Genomic DNA, 20,020 nt, shown 5'->3' with positions numbered 1-20,020 from the left:
TAATCAAGGTGGGCCATTTCCAGCACAAATCCAGGTTTTCTCACCCCCCCACCCCCATACACACACAAACTCACTCTCCTGCTGGTAATAGCTCATCCAAAGTGACCACTCTCCCTACAATGTGCATGGTAATCAAGGTGGGCCATGTCCAGCACAAATCCAGGCTCTCTCACACCCCACCTTCCCCCCCGCCCCCCCCAGGACACACACACACACAAACTCACTCTCCTGCTGGCAACAGCTCATCCAAACTGACCACTCTCCAAGTTTAAATCCAAGTTTAACCAGAACGTCTGGGGGCTGCCAAAGGAGCTGTGTTCTCAGAGGCTCCCCACTGGTAGTTGCCACATGCATAAGGCAGGTGCAGGTCACCTAAATTTTCTCTGGCTGAGCAACAGAGACAGGATTGTTAACTAATTTCTAACTGTAGAATATTTACTGTTTGCGAGACAGAACGAGCCCATCTTGACTTTCCTCTTCCTAAGTGACTTTGCAGACTGCCATTTGGAAAAACGCATTGGATTCTCACTCTCTCAGGCAAAGGGAGGAGAGGGCCATCAGGGAGCCAGGGGAAGTTCCCAGAACTGGTTAGAGCTGGTAAGGACAAGCGCTAACTTATAAAAAGTGGCATAAGGTCCTTAAATGACCACAGAACAATGGAGCATCAGCATAGCAGTGCTCTGCTCTATCATGTCTTTTCTGTTCCCACCCTCGCCCTCGATATACTCCTTCCATCTCCTGACATGCCCCCCATGGCAGAGGAGTGGCTGCCACAGGAGGCAGCTATGCTGCCTCTGCAAGCTTTATACCAATGGAGTTTACCCCAATAAGAGAGAGATGCTCTGCTTGCCTGTCTATCTTGTGCTTCTCAGTGGTGCGAAGTGGACATAAACAATCATAGAATCCAGCTTCGCTATATTTTTACTTATAAGCTAAGCAGATTTTCTTTGAAGCCATTGAGAAATGATAATTATGGTAATTATGGACTCAATAATGCAATGTTTATAAAGCTATTTTTAGGAGTAGGACTGCACTTTAAACAATGGATAACTTATTATTGAATTAATATCTATTTTTACCCTTAACCAAGAAATTAATGATTTACTGTTAAATACATTAAAAATATGATTTGAGCAAAGTCACCTGTAAAGCAACCAGGACTCTCTGGTGCAACTCATGGCAAAGAGCATTATATCCTTATCTATTTCTTTGGAATTATTATGATTATACATTTTCCATGCAAAGTCCCATTCTTTATCACTTCCCATTGCAACACCATAACAACAGATTGTTCTTTTAATAGTAAAGGGAATCCTGTAAAATAGAATAATAGTTGTTGACACCATATTGCTATAAAATGAAAACAAGCAGCTAAAATATGGCAGAAAATTATACATTATGTTCACCAATTACAATATAAAATAATCACAAAAGAGCACTAAACACAGAACAAAAATCTGAAAAGCAACTAGATTTGAGGACTGCATTTTTACATTTATTATTCAAGCATTACCACAACAGAGATGTTTGAAGGTGAACTGAATAGCTTTTTTAATATGGCTGGCAAACAGTTCATATTAGCCAACATAATTAACATCCTTGTGTCACATCACAATATGGTGATATCACATCCTAAGGTGATGACATTTGCATGAAAACACCACCCAAAAGGCCTTTCTGAGAAGGGCCTATCCCAGCAGTGCAGGTGATAGGAAAACACTATCCATTTCAAGAAGAGAGCCATATGTTTTGAGAATGCAAGATGAAGAAAGAGAATGGTTGCCTCTCCATGCAGCAGATTGTCTCCCACTACTCACACTTCAGAGGATGGTACCTACAAAGTGATGTATTTTGCAACAAAACCCAAATCCAAAACACCTTCAGGCTCGTCTACTGCTACATTTTACATGCTGAGCCCAGAGTGAAAATATTTGTTTCTTCTGCAACAGTCAAAAGTGTCATTAACACTAAAACAGCACAGGGTGCTAAATCTTCTTGTTGTTAGCAATATTAACTATTCTACTGAAATAATAACATATCATACATGTGAAGATCTCTATGCACTTTACAAACATTTTATATCAACTGGATTTTTTGGTTGATTCCCTATGGCAGGAAGGGACCCACTGCTATAAGACTCTGAACGTTCTATTTTCCTAATGTCTCTGTATTAACTTACCATTACTTTACTTACCATTAAAACTAACATAGGCTTTTTAAAATTTCATTTCCTTGTTCTAAAAGAATAGGGCAAAACAGAAAAAAGGAACACCATGGACAGGAAAATAACTGAGGAGAAACAATGGGGCAGGAAACCTAGTTCTGGCATGATAGAGTTATATCATTTTGTTTTACACAGCTCCATGGCTTTGCACCTCAACCATTCTGAAAATGCAGGTGGAGAGGGGAGTCTATCTAAAGCACTATACACATGTGCAACACACAGCTCTGTAGAGCTGTAGTGTGACACAGTTTCCCAATGCCATAGGGAATAGGTTAGGCCCATATTGCTCCCATGAGTAAAAGGAAGAAAAACCTGGAAGATATTGGCTGGTGGGTGTGGGAAAAGGGGAGCAGGGGCTCCACAGCATGTTCTTTCCACAGATCCTATAAAAACCCATTACCCCAAGTCCACTTGATTGGAGCTTCATGGGTCAGGAGGAAGTGCGCCTAGGCAGTAAGTGCACCTAGGCAGTAACCATCGGGGGATGGTCGCTCTCCATAGCAATATCCCCTTTCAAGCCTGTGGGGATGTCACTATGGAAGATAATGACATTGTCAGCCTATGACAGAATGACTGCATTGTGAACTGTGCTGTCAGGAGGGAGAAAAGGAACTTGGGGGGTCGCATGAATGCACTGTTTCAGCACCCAAAAGGATTTCTCTGCAGATCTTGTGTCTGTTACAGGTTTGGTGTGTTTTCCAGTTCAGTGTGTAGAAAAATTGTGCCTCCCTATATACTGATCAATCTGTGGGGAAAAAAATCCATGAACTGAAATGTAGGGAGCCTCCTTGCCCCATGCTATTTTTTCTCATTAAAAACTTAGTAGTGAACATATTTGAATCACTTATAGCTTCAGAATTGCACTTGTTTTTCAAATATAGATGGCAGCCATTCCTTAGTGAGGACTGGCCACATGTGAAGTTTTAAAGACTAGTTGTTGTGTGAACTAACTGTATGCAAAGAAAGAATGGTCTTATTCATTATGAAATCAGAACAAGTATTTTTTTTCCACCTAACTCAAAAACAGAAACTCAAACTTTTGAAAAAGTGCAATTTTGGACTCAGACTAAGCATGGAAAGTTTCAGCCTGGAAGATAAATATTTCAAAAAAATTATGAATAAGACATTGATTTTGTTAGAGAGGTCATGGCAATCATGAATTTGAATAAAGTCTGTGAAATCTTGGCAATGGTTATTAAAACAGATTTGATTCCTCCCCTGCTTCCCCAGCTGAGTGGCATTGTGACCTGATATATGGGTTGCAGTGCCACTAGGTTTGAGCCATCCAATTTCTGTCTCCATCTGTGGAGGGTTCAAGGGGCACCAGATTGCAGTGCCTGAAGTGGGGAGCCAGGACCAGCCCAGTGGGACAGGAGTTCCACTCCAGGTTAAGGGTGGGGCGGGCTCACTCTACAACTTATCCCCAACCTTAGCCTCACCCTTATTAACAACAACAGTTGCTTTTGCTACTTAAAAGCTTTTGTGTAGGTGCATGTAGCAAGAAATACATTACTGGTGATCCTCATCCTTCCATAATTTATTCCCCCCCCCACACACACCTCTGCTGTTAAATTTACTAAAAATGTCTGTGCCAAAATTGTAGCCTTAATTATGAACAACTGAAAATAGGAGATAATGATGAAAATCATCTTGCTTCCTTAACTGCAGTATTTACAGCTGACATTACACAATAATAAGAATATTCTATTTTGGATACTAAATAGTGATTAACATTTTAAAGCTTTTCAGTTTACCTTTAAAAGAAGTTTTTATGAGTTCAGTCATTACAAAGCTACTAAGCCCCCCCCCCCCAACTTTATTATAAATACTACAAGTTCAGCTGACTTAGCCATCGATTTTATGAACATAGATTCAAATAAGAGCCAACAACATTTTTGTTCACATTTAGTAACTATACTACAACAGGTAAAATAAAAATATAAAAAGGATAAGAATAATAAACAGAACATAGACTCACCGGTGCCAAAACTATCATAATTGCATAGAAAAACAAGAAAAGAGGGAGGAAAAGAGAAGTGAGAATTACAATATGCCATATGGGCTTTTCTTGCAATGGAATACTCTAATATGGTTTTGTTGACAAATATAGGCCATCTTTAGTTACATAAAAGTCCAACATGCACTTTTGATTTCAGTTTGTGAAATCCATTTAGGGTGCTTCTGGATATGTTCTAATTGTGGATTTATTTGTTTTTACCATATTATACAGCCTTAATAAAAACCTATCCAAATAAAACATTGTAACTGTCAAGCTCCCCCCACAACAATGCCATATGCAACTGTAAAATTTCCCACAGTGATGCTGTATGTCACAGCTTACACTACTGTTGAAGCTGTGAAAGTCATACGGTAACATATACAGTGTATGCAATGTAACAAAGTTAATGTCTCTGTGGGAACCTGCTTTTTGAATTGCCTGCCTTTTTATTCATTTACATTTTCAACCTTAATGTTGTATAGGGCAATGGATGTCATGGCAGACTGGTACTTCTGCATTGCTTATTAAAATCCTGCCTAGAACCTTGTTTCCTTACACGCCCTCTTAGAGACTCATTGAAATCAAGGACACTTCAATTTAGAGTAACCTTTGCCTGATCAGGCCCTGGGTTTGTAATGGCTAAAAGCTATTTACAGTGAATAGTTGTTAAGTAGCACATATGAAATGATTTGATATGGGCAAGTGCCCACATCACAGACCACCACCACAACTAGCAGTGTTTGGCTCAGCTAAAGATTAAATGGGTATAGACAATACCCAGAGGTTAGAATTGAGGCAAACTGAGAGAGTGCTGAGGATACTTCCACAGCCTTATCTGCACTTTGCCTCTTTGGTGCTTAGACAGAGTTCAATTTCCAGGGCCGTCAAACTGCATCCTTCATGAAAGTCAAGTTTACCTGAAAAAGCACTAAATATTACATCAATTTACGTTTTTACAATTTAGGTCTTACCAATCTGTATAGGAAGAAGAGAAGTGCACAAGGAACCTCCCCTACACTACCTGCCCATGTAATGGCCTGTTAAATTTAAATCTGACTTACACATCCATATATACATATCTATAATATTACATTGTCATTCTTACTCATTGTCAGGGTTCTCCATCCACTTAGTGTAAAGTTCAGAAGATAGGTTTAAACAGTCTTGGAGACCCAGCCAACATGCTGTATTAATAAGTTTTTCCAAATAAATTCTTGAAGGGAAGTAAAAAAAGGACACATATTACACATTTTGCATTATCCCAATGAATAATTTTTAACTATAACATAATTTTATCAAATGACATTACATCTCAGGAAGTCTTCTGCTAATAACAGCAGATTCAATAATAAAAACATAACCAAATAGCAGTCTCAGAGATGGCACAGAGATGTTTGTAGGGATTAGCAAGGTTTAAATATATTCTAGTCCCACCACAAACCTATCTATCCATGTTCTTACACTGCATTTGCTACTGTGAGATCTGACCCTACTGCTATAACAGTCATGTCTCAGCAGAGATGTTAAGGATTCAGTGGCCATGCAAACTGAATTACCTTTAATCTTTAGAAGTCGTTCCTTTAGGTCAGGTCTGAGGTACAAAGGAGCAGGGGGACCTACTTGCCCTGCTAATAGCTATGGTGCAAAAGTTCTATGGATAAATCAGGGATATCATGCTCCAGGGTGTTAAATCACTATCATTCTCTAGTACTAAATTTACTAACCCCCTCCCCCAATTCTGATAACAAAACAGGCAGCCCATCTTGCTGCTGCTATTTCATTTAAAATTCACATATCATGCACGTTTATGGTACTGCATTATTAATAATAATGTTTCAGTTACACTGAAATTAATTAAAATATTTCCTGTATACTGTTTTCAATTTGCATTATAGTCTTTATCAAATCAATTCACTTCAAATTTGAATTTTTTAAAAAAATACTTACTGATCAGAATAGTCATCTGCCAAAGCATCAACATTTTGACGAATAATACTTGCATAATAATGGTATATTGGCAACATTCTCTTTAACAGATATTTCTTTTAAAAGAAGAGAAAGAGAAATTACTTGCATTTAGATATATTGCTGTATGTTTCTCTACTTATTTATTTATTTTCGTCATTTTAAAATTGGAACTCTGGTACAGGTGCAAAATTTAAATAAAACATAAAAATTGGAATCAATGTCCAAAATACAAAATTCTCCCTGAACCACTCACATAGAGGTGTTCCTATTACAGCTCCCTTAGCCCTGGAAGAAAAGATGAGTTTTGGAACTTGACATGAAGGTTAAGCTCAGACTCTGGAAGAACAACTAAGAAAGCAAGTCCCAGAGAAGGAGGATACTGGAAAAATTCCCTGCCTCCTCCATATTAAAAATTCAGCAAAGTACTAAATCACATTTTTCTTTAAGCATGTAATTTGACCCATTGAAGTCAATGGCACTACTCAAGTGTTTAAAGTTAAGCATATGCCTAAGTGCTTGCTGAATTGCGGATTAAATAAGGGAACTGTTAGCTCAATTTCCACAAATGATCTCACCTGGTTACCATACAGGGCGAGTGGCAGCCTGAAGTATTTTGTACCTAAACTATATAGGACATGACAGGTTACAAGAAACTGGAAGCCGTTACAAATCACAGGTGTAGTGTGTTCTCTAGAACCGAGCTTCTCAAACTTCTTTTTTCACGGACCACTTGAAAATTGCTGAGGGTCTCGGCAGACCACTTAATGATATTTCCAAATGTTGTTTGTACCGTTAGCTAACTACTGTGAAGCACTTTGGATAAAAGCGCTATATTAAAAAAAAACCTTAAAAATAATTAATGGTTTTTTGTTCTACAAATAAAAGCACATAACTCATATTTTAATATCAGTTAAAATATGAATAAAATATGCCATGCCTAATTAAGTGGGTGGCCCTTCACGCTCTTGTGTGCAGCTACCCAGGAATGTACCTTAGAGGGAACTATCCACGGACCACCTGATGGAGCTCACAGACCACTAGTGGTTCATGGATCATAGTTTGAAAACCTCTGCTCATAGGCGCCAAGTTCTCCTGGCGCCAGTGGGTGCTCATGCCCCTCCCTGCTCCCATTCCAACCTCTTCCCCAAAGTCCCCGCCCCAACTCCGCCCCCTCCCTGCCCCTATTGGACCCCTTCCCCAAATCCCCACCCTGGCCCCGCCTCTTCCCCACCTCCTCCCCTGAGCGTGCCACGTTCCCGCTCCTCCCGCCTCCCTTCCACAGCTTGTTTTGCGGCAGCAAGCCTGGGAGGAGAAGTGGGGATGCGGCATGCTCAGGGGAAGAGGCGGAGGTGAGCTGGGGGGGAGCTTGGATGCTGGTGGGTGCAGAGCACCCACCAATTTTTCCCCGTGGATGCTCCCGCCCCAGAGCACCCACAGAGTCAGCGCCTAGGAGAAGCACTGCTTTGCAAGCGAACAGTTACATTCTATATGACTAGTGACAGGTGTTAGGCCCCCATTTTGTAAAAACTGGGGCATGTGCATGTACTTTTGACTGATTATTAGACAAATCAAATAATTAGCTTCCATTTCTTAAAAGAAAAAAAAAGTCTGAATAAAATTTCCCCAAAATTAAATGTACCTTGTGTATCCTTAAACACTTATAAAGGATTTGTGGGATCCTATCATTTAAATGGTCTAAAGCAGTGGTTCCCAAACTTGTTCCGCCACTTGTGCGGGGAAAGTCCCTGGCGGGCCGGGCCGGTTTGTTTATCTGCCGCATCCACAGGTTCGGCAGATCGCAGCTCCCAGTGGCCAGGGTTCGCTGCTCCAGGCCAATGGGAGCCGCTGGAAAGTGGTGTGGGCTGAGAGACTTATTGGCTGCCGCTTCCAACAGCTCCCATTGGCCTGGAGCAGCAAACCGCGGCCACTGGGAGCCGCGATCGGCCGAACCTGCGGACACGGCAGGTAAACAAACCGGCCTGGCCCGCCAGGGGCTTTCCCTGCACAAGCGGCAGAACAAGTCTGGGAACCACTGATCTAAAGTGTTCAATATTTAACAAAGAAAGATGATACCTTTAAAAATGGATATAATTCATAGTTGTTCAGAATATTTTCCAAATTGTCAGGTATTAGGTTTGACAGTACTGTATACCACACAAACATTTCATCTTCTTTGGCAAGGTACTTTGTTAGTTCAAATACAGACTCAATCTCAATATATCCAGCCCTATTTAAAAAAAAAAAAAATACAGAACTGAGCATAGGTATTCAAGTCAAACACACATTTGAACAGCAGTATATTTAGATAATGGATGAATAAACATCTAGATACCGTGGGGTCTATGAAAGAATAAATATAATACAACAGTGGCCAGTTTAAGAGTCTGATCCTGCAAACACATACTGCTGAGCCAAGTGTTATCATCAAGAGTCAATGGGACTACTCAACTACCTCAAAACATTAAGCACACTACACTAAGGTGTGTTAGCAGGATCGCGCCACTTAACATCCTCACCAGGATAAAGTGAAGATTCCCTCTATATTTTTATGTAATAACATTTTGGAGATACATTATTTATAGTCTTTTTAAAATATTCGAACAGATTTTCATTAAAAAATACTTTGGGGAATAACCATTATCCGAAAAGCATAAACAATTAAATGGTAATTCAGGGATATTTTTTAATTATTAATTAATTAATTATTCATTCATTAGAACGTCACCAATACACACTAGGCTAAACTTCACTCTTTTGCAGAGGGTCCATCCAAGACCCTCCATGGGAAGCCCTGTCTGTAATTATATATGAGGAGCACATTTTACAAATTCCTTACTACAGGCCAGACTGCGCCCTCTGGTGGGAAAACTTACAGAAAGGGGCGGGGGGAACTCTAAGGTTCCCCTCACAGGGTTCCCTCCAAACTCCTCCAGTGTTGTGGGGGTGCTTTGCCCACCTGTAGACCACAGTGACTCTGATACCTTTGTGGATCTCAGGTATCTGCTGGAGGCACAGGGACAACTCCTGTTGTCCCTACTGTTGACTCCTGGGCTCCCTACTGTTTTCCCTAGCTCCCTGGCAGCATGGCTCCAATGAAACTGTTATGCCCCCACCTGAAGCAGGACCTGGATATCCCTTAAAGGAGTTTTCCCAGGGGGAGTGGGAGAGTAGGGAGCTGTGCAGGTAAGTTAAGTTTTATTATTTTTTTTGCAGAATCCCAACACTTGTCAGGGCAATCACACCCCCCGAACTGTTTCTATCAGTGTCAATAATGAAAGAGGGATATCTACAAGTAGTTGGAAGATTACTTATCAGGAACAGAAAGGAACTGTTGAACACAGTGAGGAATAGCTAGGAACAATGAGATGAAGTAAGAAAAAGGAAATTTAGGCATATCATCAAGAAATTTTCCAAATGGGGATCTATATTAGCTTGTAGAAAAGTCTCCTGACGGAAGTTATGGCAGCTTCACCGTTTGAAACACATGAGCTGGGACAAATGGTTAGAAAAGATACCACAAGGAACTACTCTGCACTGGCCAGGGGATGGACGATGACCTAATGGTTTTTTTTAAACTGTTCCCTGGTGAAGTCTGTCTTCTTTACAGGGTACTTATGGAGACAAAGGAGTGAAGTCAAAATAGGAATGTGAAGTATAACAGTGTCATGTAATAGTGTATTAATAATAATTTTCTATCATAGACTCAAAATATACTCACTGTGCCAATGTAAAAGCATCGTCTATCAAATGTAACCTGTTGACAACTGGAATAGCCTGCAGAAAGCACTCATGTGGTATTAGTAGATTAAACATATCATTTTGAGGAAAAGCATACTTAATTACGTTTTGAAAGTCTGGGACAAACACTGCAGTCTTTTCTCAAGCCAAACTTTATAGACTTCAATGGAAGCTTTGCCCGAGTAAGGATGGCAGGATTTGGTCCCATATTTTGAGCTGAAATAATTTACTCGATGTGCCTTTAAGAAAATTTTTTTCTGTGTATGTAGATTTAAAAAATTCTACATCTGGTACCCATTTGCAACAGCTAATGAACTGCTAAGCATGAAAAATCCTCTTAAGTATGTGCAATATTGCAAATTAAAGTAACGAAGCTCTACAGTATCTAAAATAATTCCTGATTTCTTCAGCTTGACAATGAGTTTTTTCCTTTTTTGAGACTCCAATTCATAATCAAGTACTCACACCAGTCCAGACTAGAGTGTCTTACATTTGTTCTGGCTACAGGAGACCATAAGCAGTTAGTAATTTTGTTCTCCATTGAATAAATCTTTGGTCTTATCCTGTACTGGATTATGTGGAGTGCAAAGATTATTTATGTTGTAACCAGAATATGTAAAAAGAACTACAGGCTCCTCATTCTGGTGCAAAACAGACTATGCACCCAGCAGCTGTGGAAAAGACACCTATCCCGCCATCATTTATGCATATTATGCAAATTATGCAACCAGGAAGCAGAGTAGGTGCACAACCTGCCCACCCTCTTACTATATGATTCTCCTCTACACATGCATTTTTCCTCCCTATTTCTAGTTACAGGAGTAGCGTCTAGATATTTAAAGCCTATTATATCTCTTAGCATAAACGTCATAGGGCAATTTTGTGGGTTAAACCTATATAATGGAATTAAATTGGAAATTTCTTTCACACTGTTCCTTTGGTAGAGTTTCTCCAACAGCCTCAAAGGAACTTGTGTGGGGGTGGGGGATTGGTCCAAGGAATCTGAATTCCCTGAAATCCAGGTGAATCTAGCATTTACCAGAGTCCAGGTCCATTTGTGTCAAAACTCCTGGCCCCTGCTAATCTCTCTCCTGCCTGCATAGCAGAATGGTTCTGTCGTGTTCCCATGGCTTCTCTCAATGATGACTGCCAACAGAGGATTCAAAGCATGGATTGGGAGCCCACATAAATTTATGCTGACTTTCAGAATTTGCTTGATCTGGAAATCCATACAGGTTTGAAGGAAAGGAAAAGTATGCAGCTTAGAACGGCTGTACTCTCAGCCCTGCTGTCACCAATCTTGCCACACCCCTGGATTGCAACTCCTCCAGAGCAGTTTCCATAAAGTCAAGAAAGTGATACCAATAGGAGGCATTGCCCCTTTCCATGCCAATATTAGCCATTGTTTCCTATACTTTGTAGCAGAAGCAGAGGGGTTGATTTGGCCCTACTGAACTATTTTAAGTGGCCTTGGTCTTTACATTTTCAAAACTGTGTAATTAAAAAGCAATCCATTTGGGTTGGGCTACACCATGCAGAATGTAAAGGTGCCTTAAAGCTCATCTCTATGCTCCCTTTATCCTGAGCCCAAGCTGTGCTCAGCCAGTTCTCTGATGTAAGTTAGAGCAGTTTCATGCTGCTCTGAGTTATATTGGCTGTCATTGGTCACAAGGTGCTGAAATGAGAACCAGGGATTAGCAGAACACTGGTAGAAGTGACTGGAAAACGGAATTTTCCTCCTGCAAAAAAACTGAAATTTTTCATGGGAGGAAAAACTACTGAAAATAATTCCATTTTGGGAGAACCCCAATGGAAATTTTTCAGCTTGTTCCTGGCGACCAAACTCCCCAGGCTGCTGCCTCTCAGGTCTGCCCAAGTCCACAGCGAACTGAGCAGACTCAGAGACCACTGACTAGGGAGTCAGGGAGAGTTTCATCAGAAGTTTTGATGAAATCAATACATTCTGGTGGAATGATTCAGTTCCATCAAATCAGCATTTTCTGAAGGGAAAAGTGTTCTGTCCGAATGTTTTCCATCAGCTCTAAGTGCAGCTAAATCCCAGCAACACCCGTACAATTTTAAGGCTTTGCAATGGCTTGAAGTCATGGAAGAACCTCCTTACACTAGGAGATCCTTCCGGGACTGATTAAGACAGCTTTACAGGTAGAATCTGGTCCTAGGTTAATGAAAAAATGTTCAGCACGCGCTTGAAATGAAAAGCTATTTTAGTCCCACTTTTGTGCCCACTAAAGTCAAAGAGAATTTTGTCAGTAACTTTAATGGGCACAGATTTGGCCCCTTTGCATGTGATGCACTAGTTTTCAATTATCAGTTAAAGTAACTACTGGTAATGATTGCAATAAGAAATTGGTTGTATAGAATTTGTTTACATCATTGATAAACAAGTTATCTTACCTTTGGGTCTTTTTCAAGCAGTTGTGCTAATCTCTTCAAATGTAATGGATCATAATTAACTCTGTAGTATCCAGTCATATTCATATTTAACAAAATCCAGTCATGTTCTGAATCGGATATTTGCATTTCAGGAAACATTTCTGTGGGGACATTTGAAAATGGAAAGGCTGTATCATTTTACCAATCACTAATGCAGGTATGCAGAATGTTATACACTGCTATGAAATATGGGCTCAGTTTTAATCTGATATATGTGTATGTGCATCACCACACCATTAAACTATATTGCTACTATACATGAGGCAAAAACGCTGAGCCAGTTTCTCAAGATTTTATGAGTCACAAGCTCACATGTGGAGCCAGATTGTGCCCGTCCCTTGATTCGGTACAGTGGCGGAGGGCGGGGGCACAAGGAGACCCCCACATGCACCAGGCCCAGTTGCACTCTCTGTGCTCTACAGAACACAAAAACTTATCCCTTTAAGGAATTTCACAAAGGAAGCAGGGAGGAGGCAGAGCCATGGACCCACCTTGCTCCTTCACTGACTAAAGGAGCTGGCTGGCTGGCAGTGTTGTGGACTTAATGATTCATCCTCCTAATGGATGGAGACTTGTTCTGCCTGTGTGCCGAGATCTGTGGGAGAAACTCTGTCCACCTGAGGCTCAATACATTCTGGACTTTTCCCTGGAGCAGCGTGCTTCCACACTGCTCCCACTGTGGGCCTCTATCTTCAAGCCATAACAGGGCTCACAGTTATCTTAGGTTAGAATTGCCTCCCTATCAGCGTTCAAATATAAATCCAAACAATTGTGGGGGCATCAGAATGGGTAAACTTATGCAGCCGTAGCAAACATCCAACTAAATAGTTTTGTTGTAAATACAAGGCCCAATCTTTCAGTTCTTACACAGTCTGATCACTCATCAAGGGCCTGATTCTGCCAACGGTACTCATCTGGGTCTTCCTAGACTAGGAAAAAAGTGTGGTTTAAAAAATTGAGTTACCTAACTTGTTACCTAGCTGGAGTCTAGGGTAGACCTTAAGCAGCTAAAACAATTTTAAAAGGTGTTAAAACTGCACCTACACAAGGTGCTTCAAATGTTTCAACTGCAGTTAAGCTAACCTGATTTAAAAGAAACAAAAACAAAACAAAAAATCCAATCTTTTCCCCTAGTCTAGATAAGATCATGATGCAAGTGGTATGAGAGTAAGTACGGGAATAAGGATGGCAGAATCAGGTTTTAAATGGGTGTTTGGAGTGAGTGGGGAATACAGGATTGGGCCCTAAACACTGTCACTAAACAAAACACAAAGGGTGGAAAGAAGCATGTGAAAGATTTTAGAACAGGTTCCTAAGTCAAGTAAGTGCTTTTTAAAAGTTTACTCCTAATACATAGTTATGCCATTACAGTAAACAGTGCTACAATTAAAGTTGAAACTTCACTTCCATCCTAAACCCTTACTTTCACATGTGTAAACCCAGAGGCCACTCTAGCTATAGACCACCTAAGCAGCTGCGTAGGGTGGCAGATTTCTGGGCAGCTGCCTAGGGCCATAGCTCCTCTATCATGATGAAGTGGTGTCTGAGCCAAATTTGCGCAGCACTGTGACTCCATGTATCAGGTTGTAACACCACTTGCTCAAATTTTCCCCACCCCCTGTCATGATGGGGAGGTGGCTGGGCCAAATTTAAGTATTGTGTGGGGCAGCACACAGAAGTGTTACCTAGAGTAGCAGATTGTATTGAGTGGCCTCTGCCTAAACTATTTCCACAAAATACTTTTGAGCTGAAATTTTTATAGTTGGTGTCACCCAGAAGTGATTTCTATTTTAGGTGAGTAAGTGTGGGATAAGTTTCATAATAATTAATTTAGCTATCTGAGTGCTTTGTGTGAAAAAGTATTTTTAAGAAAATCTTTTAAGAAAACATTCAGTCACTTTCTTTTGTACTTTGGCACAGCAAATCAGAATTGGCTTTGTTTTAAAACTTTAGACTTGGTGTGTCAGTAGCCTTGAATGAGGCCTATTGACTTTGATAGATTTGAAGACATTTGGTTTTCAAGTACAAGTTACAATATTTTTAAAGGAACTACTGAATATGTGCAGTATTTTATTTTCTTCAGACAGATGCTCCAAATGCTAATTCATGGGGATGTTTGGTCATTCTAAGAGCTGCACATAGGAGAATGTGTGACAGGTTGATGGGTGAGGGAGTGGAGCCTTTCTTTAACCCTACAACAAGTTTAATCCATAGCACTGAACTTAGTATAGCACCTTCAAAGTGACCACTGCTTAACACCCCTTTCCTGCAACAGCCCTAATTTGCTAACTTGTCACTCATGCAGCGGCTTATTGAATTTTAAATTGAAAAGTACAAGTGTTCTCTGGGGTGAATAAATATTGTTTTGTTTATCTGCTTCCTCCACCCACCTGTGGCTAGATACTCATTTCGATAGCTCAGTGGTTTGAGCATTGGCTTGCTAAACCCAGGGTTGTGAGTTCAATCCTTGAGGGGGCCATTGAGGGATCGGGGGCAAAAATTGGGGATTGGTCCTGCTTTGAGCAGGGGGTTGGATGAGATGACCTCGTGAGGTCCCTTCCAACCCTGATATTCTATGATAGCCCTATCTCTCATTATACAAAATAGATTAACAGCTTTTGACCTTACCACACCCACTCCAAAGACAGGACAGAGGAGAGTTGACATAGGTATACAGTGTATTACATTATCATTATTATGTACTGAGGAACTGAAAAAAGTATTTGAAGAAGCATGTGTCTGCCTCGTATAGATGGTTCATAGTGTGGTGGAGTAAAGGTTAGAATGAAGGCTGTTTCTAGAACCTTAATTCAAAATGTCCAACCTTTCAAATATTTAGGTTTTTAGAATGGCAATAATCTAATGAAGCTTCTTTTTGTTTAAAGTAGCAGTGATTACACCCTTATCTCTGGTTAAGTGGACCTGTTTATCGCAGAATAGTAAAATGAAAAGGAATTGCACCTTTTTATGACTGAGGATGCATGTGCAGTTTCATTTTTTAAGATTAATTTTAATTCTGCTCCTCCTTTAAAATTATATAAACAAATTAAATTGAGTACTGTTGAAACTGCATCTTTTCAGTTTGCTTAGATGTACAAATGTGGCATTTTGAGTTACACCATCAAGTTATTTACAGTATTTAGGTATTATATGATTATGACCCTTTGATAATGGCCAAATCCTGAAGTCCTTCCTCAGTCCAGGAGAAACTCCCACTGAAGTCAGTGGAAGCAGCCTGAGTAAGGAATGAGTAAAACCTGAATAGGACCTCAGAATTTGTCCCTCTGTACAAAACAGCAGACTTCAAGTTGTTATGGAAATCTTATCTCACAATGTCCATTCTATTGTGTGATTAAAATAGTACTTTTACAGTTACAACAGATTTTTGCACATCATTTTTCTTTATTTGAAAATGTACTTATTTTAACATGTGATATAACTAAAGCAGATTAATGTGGAGTTTTTTATTGAGTTTTTTATCCTTTCTTATCTAATTCAAATATAGCTCATGTTTATAAAAGCTTATAGGCTTTTTTTTTTACATGTATGAACAAAAACATTACTTACTGCTACTTTTATCTAGCCAGACTAAGGGTTGTGCAGATCCATTTCTTATCCAAGAAATAGGAACAATCCATGTGTTACTTAACAAAAAACAAAATTGGACAATTTAATTAATTCTTATAGTTAAGGAAACAAGCTCTAAACTGATGTTGAATAAGATTGCAAGTAATTTCTTAAAATTCCAGCTGCTCCTTTCCCCTATCTGATGCACTATATCTTTGCTGATGTTAGTACTCAAGTTGGATCAACTCCTGGTCTAACTGAAGATAAAAGGGAGTTTTGGCTTTAAATTCAATAGGGCCAAGATTTAGCCTATAATCCTTTGGCAGATCCTCAGATAGTAGAATCTTTCTCTGTGGATTACTTTCCTTCTTCTAACAGTGATTTTATCCTCCTACATTCTCTCCTTTCATTACTCTTCATTCCCTTCCCGGCACCTGTAAAACTCCTTTTTTCAGAAACATGTTTGCTAAAAAGAGTTCTGTGCAGACAAGAGACTCCGGGTGCTCACTGAGCAGCACACCAGCCTTCTGCAAAAGGGCACCAAAGCTACTGCTACTAAAGTTAGTCACCCATTTTGGAAGATCTTGGTCTCTGTGTCTGTCTTTTGCAGCCACATAATGGCCTTGCACAATTGCTACCCAGGGGGGAAGTAATTCCTTGGAAAAGGGAATTGCATGCAATACCACTTCAAACTCATGTCTCAAATGGATTTCATTTGACAATTCTAGGGGAAAAAACAAACAGCTGTTCAAAACATAATGTACTAATGCAATATTTTTCTGCAATAAAAGGTAAACGTATGCTAAATGGTAAAAATATGAACTAAACATACTTGTAAGTAGTATTGTTTTCTGTCCTTTTATTATAAAATTGTTCCTGACTGATAATGCCGGTGGACAGATTCAATGTTAAAACTGGAAACCCATTTTGGCATGTCCAGGAGTCCATTATATTTTTTACTGATGCAGGCAACTGAACTTCATTCTGTGCATCTACAACCTTCAAGAAAGGCTGAATTAGAAACATTTATGAAACGTTTATTTATACTGATCCCAGCAACACGCTGGGGGATGTAGTAACGTATTTGAGAAATTATAACAACTTCATCTTCATTCATGTGTATTTTATATTGAGAATCATTGTAACTAACCAAAAAAAAGCATTATTGTCCCTAACCTATAGAGGACCCAACTCTTTAGGGAAATCTAAAGAATTGCAATGACATTTCTAATTCTTGTAACTTGATTCTTTACCTTTCTCTTGTTCATTTCAATATATCCGCACCTTTGGGTGGTTAATGATGGACACAATTTGTGGTATGGGATGTTTATTCAATTCATGTAAAGCACCTAGAATATAAGATAGACACTATGAAAACTAACTAACTAATTAAATAAATAATGTAACACCTAACAACTGATTCTGGGCTGGATTCTCAACTAGTGGGAACTGGCATAGCTCCATTGATTTCAATACTTCTACAACAATTTATGCCATATGAGAATATGACCCTCTGTTCTTAAGGTAAGACTCTGTTGTAGCATGATGGAATCATTCTCCACAGTAATTTTGGTACAGACATTATCATAAAAATCCATTATTAATATTTGTTTTTTAGGGTCCAGTTTTATTCAAAATTTTATCAAATTTTAAAGGTGCTGACGGTGGGGAGTTTCCCTGAAGTGTTGGGCCCTCATAGTAATATCCATGGATAAATCCTGACCCTTTAGTGACTTATGATAAATAAACTAAATTTAAAATATTGTCCAAGCCAAAATATTTACTGTGTATAAAAGTGAAGATATAAAAGAAAAAGATTTCAAAGTTACACAGAAATAAAGATCAGAAAAGCTTATATGCAGTGCCGTCGTAGCTGTGTCGGACCCCGGGAAGGATAGCTCAGTGGTTTGAGCATTGGCCTGCTAAACCCAGGGTTGTAAGTTCAATCCTTGAGGGGGTCATTTAGGGATCTGGGGCAAAAATTGGGGATTGGTCCTGCTTTGAGCAGGGGGTTGGACTAGATGACCTCCTGTGGTCTCTTCCAACCCTGATATTCTATGAAAGAGACAAGGTGGCTGGGGTAATATCTTTTATTGGACCAACTTCTGTTGGAAAGAGAAAAAAGCTGAGGGGTGGTTATTACAACAATTTATAACCCATTTAAACCCCCACTGCCCAGCTTTTATTTCCCCTTTATGACTGGAGAGCTGTTAATGAGCCACTTCACCTTGAATGGTCCCTTAAAATATGTTTACTACTTATGATAAAAAACCTGCTCTACCTGGTATTTAGCTGTGATACTCTAAGTACATTTCCTAGACCTGAAGAAGAGCCCCATGTAAACCTGAAAGCTTGTCTCTCTCACCAACACAAGGTCCAATAAAATATATTACCACACCCACCTTGTCTCTCTGTAAGAAAAGATTATCCAATTAAATGGCCAAGTGAAAGATGACAAAATGTATTCAGAGCAAGAATAATCTATGTGGGTTTGTGTAGGCAGAGGCAAGTGCACAGACCTCCTCTCTGGCCCTTCAGAGTATGTCTATTCTGCAATTGAAAATCCGCAGCTGGCCCGTGCCAGCTGACTTGGGCTTGTGGGGCTCAAGCTAAGGGGCTGTTTAATTGCAGTGTAGATGTTCAGGCTCAGTCTGGTTCCAGGCTCTAGGACCCTGTGAGGTGGGAGGGTCTCAGAGCTCAGGCTGCAACATGAGCCCAAATGTCTACACCCCAATTAAACAGCCCCTTAGCTCAAGCCCCACAAGCCCAAGTCAACTGGCACGGGCCAGCTGCGGGTTTTCAATTTCAGTGTAGACATACCCTTCGTCCCTCATCTCTCCCATCAAATCTCCTGCCACAAAAGGCCTGCAAAGTGAGTTCAGGGGATGGGGGTGGGGTGTAGGAACTAGGTTAGGAGTAGAGAAATTCCACTTCAAAGTTCCACAGTTGGTATATGAGCCTAATTTGGCCCATTCCAACCATTAAAGCAAAAGTACTAACAAGACATGGTAAGTACCATTTGTATGTGAGTCCACAGATCATCTTGGTTAACACTTGAAAACGAAAATGCTTTCAGGTATGACTGCAAAGGAACAAATATAAACATCAGAGTTCATTAAGCTTTAATTAAAAAATCAGAAAAAGAGAAACTCATTCATGCTCATTGTTATTTTCAAACTGATAAACCCAGATGAAGAAGTTTAGTTTTCTAAACTCACATTGAGTGCTTTGTTAAACAGTCTCTCAGTCAGAAAGCTGGAAAGCATCCAGATAATGGAGGCCCCCTATAGAACAAAAAAGATGTTTGAACACATGAGTTTATTTAAATAAACTTTAACCATTCAATGACTGATATTCAAGCCATATTTTTCATAAGTGACACTGATCATTTCTATTTTGACTTTGAATACTTAGGATAGATAGCAAACGCATTCATATTCATGCTTTCCTGTAGATGAACACTTTTGCAACACCCAATGTACCTGTGTTTATAACTAAACGAAAAATGGAACTATGGAAATTAAATCTTAGAAGAAAAGATAACTAAACGATTGTAAGTTTTGCAATAAAATATTTTGCTGGTTCTTTTTAAATCTGTGTTTTACAAAATTGTTGGAAAGTACATAAAAGCAAAATATTTGATTTTCTTTTTTACCTTGCTGTAAGTGAAGATATCAAATAGGCCAACTAGTGAAAACGTTCCTTTGATTTTTTCTTCTCTTGCTGATAATGACCGAGCTGCTATTTCTTTATCTTCCCTTAAGACAGGTTGTAACATGTGATAATAAAAGATTTTATTCTGAAAATTAAAAGATAGACTCTCATTTCAATTAATTCCAATTGTATAAACCACACAGACTACATACAAGCTAACATTTTCCTTTCCGCCCATTTTTTCCCCCTCAAAAGGGAGCAACTTCCCCCCCCCCCCGAATAAAGGGCGTCAGGGGCCTGATCCTGCATATCCTCCACAGGTGGAACTACCATTGAAAGCAGTGGGAGTTCTGCACACAGAAGGATGGCAGGTTTGGGTCTCATGAAGAGCACTAAAGTTTTACGATTTAAGAAAA

General features: G+C 39.7%; 1 protein-coding gene across 1 annotated transcript in view; it reads right to left on the bottom strand.

Moving 5' to 3' along the window:
* Positions 1-20,020, bottom strand: part of LVRN (laeverin) — a 60,996-nt gene that overhangs the window by 11,271 nt on the left and 29,705 nt on the right. The window contains exons 7-17 of the mRNA XM_077817347.1: positions 19,606-19,749; positions 19,169-19,234; positions 18,967-19,032; positions 16,783-16,949; positions 15,951-16,027; positions 12,345-12,484; positions 9,910-9,965; positions 8,265-8,418; positions 6,171-6,265; positions 5,329-5,436; positions 1,144-1,314 (exon numbers count right to left, since the gene is read on the bottom strand). Of these exons, the coding sequence (XP_077673473.1) occupies positions 1,144-1,314; positions 5,329-5,436; positions 6,171-6,265; positions 8,265-8,418; positions 9,910-9,965; positions 12,345-12,484; positions 15,951-16,027; positions 16,783-16,949; positions 18,967-19,032; positions 19,169-19,234; positions 19,606-19,749 (1,244 nt within the window). The remainder of the gene's footprint in view (positions 1-1,143; positions 1,315-5,328; positions 5,437-6,170; positions 6,266-8,264; positions 8,419-9,909; positions 9,966-12,344; positions 12,485-15,950; positions 16,028-16,782; positions 16,950-18,966; positions 19,033-19,168; positions 19,235-19,605; positions 19,750-20,020) is intronic.

The sequence above is a fragment of the Eretmochelys imbricata genome, chromosome 5, assembly GCF_965152235.1.
Source record: "Eretmochelys imbricata isolate rEreImb1 chromosome 5, rEreImb1.hap1, whole genome shotgun sequence".
Taxonomy (NCBI): Eukaryota; Metazoa; Chordata; order Testudines; family Cheloniidae; genus Eretmochelys; species Eretmochelys imbricata.
The sequence above is the reverse complement of the archived record's forward strand: the minus strand, read 5'-3'. Positions and strand labels throughout refer to the sequence as shown.